General features: G+C 37.7%; 1 protein-coding gene across 1 annotated transcript in view; it reads left to right on the forward strand.

The window, feature by feature from the left end:
* The window catches only part of KCTD8 (potassium channel tetramerization domain containing 8), an 84,594-nt gene extending 78,958 nt beyond the window's left edge, over window positions 1-5,636 (forward strand). Inside the window, exon 2 of the mRNA XM_090139495.1 lies at window positions 4,214-5,636. Within this exon, the coding sequence (XP_089995621.1) occupies window positions 4,214-4,674 (461 nt within the window). The 3' untranslated portion in view covers window positions 4,675-5,636. The remainder of the gene's footprint in view (window positions 1-4,213) is intronic.
* Window positions 5,637-6,000: the final 364 nt, after the last annotated feature.

Below are 6,000 nucleotides of genomic sequence, written 5' to 3' on the forward strand. Positions count from 1 at the left end.
TCACAATGTAAGATTTGATTAGTATTTTTCTATGATAATTTGTTAACTGATTTTACTTAAATTCATAAAATAAAACATAAAACACAATGGAATGCATGTCATATTCACTCAATATAATGTAAATTCAGGACATAAGTAGAAGAAAAGTCCAGTCAGGTGTGTTTACAGGGTTATGTACCACAGTGAATTCCACTGCAGCCTTTCTGAATTTTGGTACTGACCTTCAGAGTATCCTTCTGGACAAACTGTTCAACTGTGAGATAAACTGGTTCACGCTATGGTGGATAATGAAGTGGTTGAATGGCAGAGTTCAAAGTGTCATAGAATCATAGAAACAAAGAGTCATGGAGTCATAGGATCATAGTGAACAGGGCTACACCTGCTGGTGGCTGATCACTAGAAGTTTTTCCCCAGGCTCAGTTCTAGTGCCAGTCCTGTTCAACATATTTATCAATGATCTGGATACTGGAATAGTATGATACCTAACTGGGAGATGCTGTTGACTCTCTGAAAGGATGGGAGATCTTTCAGAGGGATCTAGATAGATTGGAACATTGTACAATAAGCAACAAAAGAAAATGCAGGGTACTGTACATGGGATGGAGTAATGGCAGACATAGGCAGAGGCTAGGAGATGAGTGGCTGGGAGCAGCTCAGCACAAAAGGACCTGGAGATGATGGTGACAGCAGCTCAGCATGAGTCAGCACTGTGCCCTGGCAACCAAGAGGGCAGGCAAGCTGCATTTTGGAGTGCATCAAGCACAGTTTAGCTGGCTGGTCAGAGAGGTTATTCTCTTGCTATTATTTAGTGTTGGTGCAATCTCACCTCAATATTGTGTGCAGTTCTGGGCTTAACAAGGATGTTAAGGTCCATAAGAGCACAAAGAGGAGGGCACAAAAGCTGGTGACAAAGTCTCTCACTTGAGGAGAGGCTGAGGACACTCAGCCCGCCTAGTCTGGAGAAGATGAGGCTGTGGTGACTCCACTGCTTGCTGCAGCTCTGTGAGGAGGGAAAACAGAGGGAGGTACTGGCCCTGGTCCTGGGAACCAACAATACAACATGACAGAAAGGCACAAAGCTGCGCCAGGGGAGGCTTGGATATTTCCTTTCCATGGGGGTGATCAAATACTGGCACAGGCTTCCTAGCTAAGAGGCTGATGCCTTGTGTCTGTCAGTGCTCAAGAGGCATTTGCATAATGCTATAACTTTCAGTTCTCTAAACTGGAGAACCAGCAGCAGTAAGAGATTCTAAAAAGGGCAGGAGAGGAAGGGGCAGAAAAGGGTGAAAGCTGGAAATCAGTACAAAGCTTTTTAGAGTTGCATGCATAGTAAAGTAAATATACTTTCTCTGAGTTTTTATACTCTCCTGGAAAATAAATAGGTTTAACTGGTCTTTTTGAATGTTTCTGATGATGATCTTGAAGGGCTAGGGAGGTATGATGGAGCCAGTATCCCACCGCACTGTTCCAGCCACAAATTAGGACAATAAGTAGGTACTTTCTGAATTAGAGAGATATCGGAATTTGTCTGATGATCCCTAGTTCTGAAAATAAAACAAATGTCTTCTGAGGATCCTTTGTTGTGTATTTATAAATTCTTTTTGGGTTTCAGTAGGCGGAAAATGTGAGAAAAAAACTCTCCTCCAACAGAACTGTCACCTCTTTAATAACACACTGTTGAGAAAGAAGTACAGAAGCATACAAAGAATTCTTTCTGAGGGAGTATTTGTTAATTTTTAAAAGGAAAGGTGTGAGAAAAACCTTTGCATGGATTAAATTCATTGTGAATTTAAGCAGTTCAGTGAAGCATAGAGAGCTCAGTGCTGAAAGGCATTGAACCTTAGGGCTCTGATCAAAAAAAGCATTTAAATACCTGCTAATGTCAAGGACTTGCATAATTTTGTAGCAGGAAATGGAATTTTTCATATTCTTGAAGAGGTATGTATGTATATTTCAATGCTGTTCTGAGCTAGAACCTTACAACATTGCAGGTTTGAGTCCTGGAGAAGCAAGCAGTAGCAATGAGAAAGTAATTATAAATACAGGAACTAGACATCAGTCAAGTTACGGACAAAAAAAAAAGGGGGGGGGAGGAGGGGCACGAGAGATTTGGAGAGAGTACAGAGTGTAGTTAGCAGTAAACTAATTTCTTAGTCATAGAGTATGTTGTTACATTTGAAGAAACAGTGATTGTAAGCTAGACATTGGTGTTAATTATGTTATTGAAAATCATAGTAACAATACTGAAATCGTTGTCTGATTAATTGCTTGGTTTTGTAATCACATGCTGTACAGCCAGAGTAATTCCATAATGTCAGCTGACTCTAGCTTTAGCATATTCATACAATAGTATTGAGGTATGAAATGAAATGCCAGATATAATAAAAGAAAGCAGGCATGTAAATCTATTTAAGAAGGGGAACATATTTCTGGAAAGGAAGGAGGAGGGAAATTACTGCAGCTATGCACTAAGTATTTGGAGTGAATACAAAGAAGTAGAAAATCACTTGTGATTTCCACTCAGAATATTGTAAGTCAAGCCCTGATGGATAATGTCTCTCCTCTTTTGATCTTGATTATTCATGAGTTTCTCTAGGTGGACTACAGAAATGTGATATAGTATTGTGGGATGCTGTTTAAAACAAAAGAAAAGGGGATTGCTGAGTGCGGTAGTTGTTAGATTATTTTTTACCTGCTTTTGTGTTTTGCTTTGTTTTGTTTTCTCCTGTGTCTCATATAAAATACTGTACCATCAGAATCATAGAAATGCACCATCAAAAACACTAGAGTGTTCCTATTGCTCCTGAATTCTTTATAATTTTAATTATATTTCTAGTTTGTAATTCTGGAAAACAATAGCAAGTGACTCTAAAGTCTCCTTCCAGCTTTGTCCTAGGAGTGGATTGTCATACCTGTAGATTTGGTCCAGGCAAAGACAGTAACTGACACTGGTGACTCTTGGATAAACTGTAAGGATAAGCAAGGTTTGATAAGACATTTAGATACTTGAAACTGTTTGGACTCTTTCAGAAATCCTAGCAGACACACAACTGCCACTGAAATCCCACTCTTCATTTTCATTTTGATGTTTAAACATGTTGAAAGTTTTCTCTTTTGTCGGATCCAAAGCCTGTTAAGCTCTGTAGATATTCCTGTGAGCTTTAGATATTGTCCTGAACTGAGATCACAAGATTTATGTGATGTCAGCATAGCATCATTTCACAACTATTTTTAAAATAGGGTTTTGGAACTGCAAATGCTTGTAAAGATTTAGCAACAACCATCTAATTCTTCACTTTCACATTCTGCTCAGGACTTCAAAGCAAAAATAATATCTGATGCTAATAGAGCCTTGATCCCACTTTCAGTTGCACGAAGCTCTGAGCAGTTCCTGCTGATAGGCCACCAGATCATTCGCTCTGCTGCTGCAGAGTGCTTCTTGCTGATAACTTCACAGCCTTCTTTTCCTTGCCAGCTTATGCAGTAAGAGATCTGCTACTGAATTGTGAACTTGCACTGAAGCAAGGCTAGGATAACAACTGACAGTAAGAAGTGCAGCGAAATCACTAACTATATGATAAAAAGAAAAAAAAAAAAAGAAAAAAAAAAAACCACCCTAAAGACTGTCAGTAGAGAACAATCTCTGTTATTTCAGGATTAATACTCTTTTGCAGGCTAGGGCTTCTGCATAGTTGACATCTGCAATGCATGCCGTCAGTCAACTGTTGTGAAAATGTAAATTAGAATTTCCAAAAAAAATTGATGCCCTTGGAATATTTTTATTTAAGAAAAAGAAAGTTTGCAGTTTGTATGGCAGTATTTTCCTAATACTACAAAATCTGATTTCTCATAATAAGCTTATTGGAGTGTAATGGCAAAATAGCTCATTTAAACTTGCCTGCAGGGATTTGTGGTGCAGATAATCTGTAAGGATTATGTACATTTCATTACCTGAATTCTTAGTCAGGCAGTGAATTAATTCTTGCCTAAAACATTTTTAGGTGTGAAAATGTTGTCAGCTGAACTTATGTGTAGGAGCAGACTTTTCAGGATGTGCACCAATCTGCTATAGTTCTTTTGACTCAAATAAAATGCCACCACCATTTTATCCCAGCTAAGACTCCATGTCATGTTTTTCTAAATGCTAGCTGATCAGTTTTCTGTGTATAAACCAGTACTTATTTAATACTTGTTCTTTCCTGTTTTGCAATAGGGCCCCCACAGAGAACTGTTTCCCCCAAACAAGACCATGAGGAGAGGAAGCACGACAAAGTCTTGGACAAGGGAAGTGAAAGTGGGACTTCCTGTAACGAATTATCCACTTCGAGCTGTGACAGCCACTCAGATGCAAGCACTCCTCAAGAAAATGCCTCTGGCACTCAACAATCCACAGCCCACCAGCCAAATACTCTAACTTTGGATCGTCCATCTAAGAAGGCTCCTGTGCAGTGGATGCCACAACCAGACAAACGCAGGAACAGTGAACTCTTTCAAACTCTCATTAGCAAGTCCAGAGAAACAAATCTTTCCAAAAAGAAGGTATGCGAGAAGCTGAGCGTTGAAGAAGAAATGAGAAAATGCATCCAAGATTTTAAAAAAATCCACATTCCAGATTACTTCCCAGAGCGCAAACGTCCTTGGCAGTCCGAACTTTTACAGAAATATGGCTTATAGTACTCAACTCCTTCATGACATATTTCTGGGACATTTGTTGTTTATTAAGTTGCCACTAACTTACTGATGTCCTTCTTCCGGCCAGTGCTGCCACCAGAGCTATTCCTGCTGCTTATTTCTTTCTGTGAACAGTGGATGTTGGATAGTACATTGTTTCTTTAAAATATATATATAAAAAAGATAGAAACTTAAAAATACAAGAAGTGTCTCATCTAAACCACCTCATGATAGCAAAGAAAAATGTGCATGGTGAAGAAAGATGGTTCTCAAACTGTAGTCATTTGAGCTTCATGATCATTTTGGAACTTGTCAAATAAAAATCTCAATCATCAGTTAATGCCTCGTTTTATGTCACAAATATAAATGGCTCAGACTTGCTATGGATGAAGAGAAACAGGGTTGAAAATTTGATTGAACTGATTTCAAAACTAAATCCCAGTGTTCTTTCAATGTCAATGCAATAAAGCAAATACCTATTTTGCATGAGCACAATGTTACAAATAAATCACACGAGAACAAGAGGTTGTCTGTTGCTTGGAGAATTATTTGTTTGACTCCAAGTCTATAAGCATAAAATGTCTAAGGGATTAAATTTGCTTTGTTCTGGGTCTGTGATTTTTTTGTGTGTAAAATGTTCTGTATGTAAGGATGGTGTAAATATGCCTTATACTGTTTTATTATTGCACCAACAACGTTCATCTATTAGTGCTTGTCAGGATTATTTCTGTGAAATTCAAACTTATGGCAGATTTTGAAAACTGGTATGGTGGTCTGAAAGTTTCTGTTATGTTAGTTGCTAAAACTGGAGAAAAATAAAAGAGACCTTGATGTATTTATTGAAAGAACCATCTAGTAGATTTTCTTGGCTGTTGGTATCTCCTATCTCTTGTCAATTGTTATTTTTTGTTAATGTTTTCATACCACTTTGCTGGAAAATAAAACAAAGTGAACCAAAAAATATATTTTTCAGGAGTGGGTGAACAGTGTTTAGTGTAGTGCTATTTAATTGCAATCACCATATAGATTCTCCAGAAAGAAGAGAGATATGCTAGGAAGCAGAGGAGATATGAACTAAAAACTAAGCATTTTCATAAACAACTATTCTAGTCTAGTCTAGTCTAGTCTACTCTATTCTAATCAGCATCTGCAAAAATATATATATATATATTATTGCTCATGTTTACTCACTATAAAAATTAATTTAGGCCATGATGGATGTTATATTTGCCTATTTTTATATTATTATTGTCCTAACTGAACAGATGGGAAATAGTGGTACATGCAATTGAGTTGGCACCTTTAAAATCTGTGAAAAAAGATCATAGG

The sequence above is a fragment of the Phasianus colchicus genome, chromosome 4 (genome assembly GCF_987193195.1).
Source record: "Phasianus colchicus chromosome 4, bPhaCol1.hap1.1, whole genome shotgun sequence".
NCBI classification, from domain to species: domain Eukaryota; kingdom Metazoa; phylum Chordata; class Aves; order Galliformes; family Phasianidae; genus Phasianus; species Phasianus colchicus.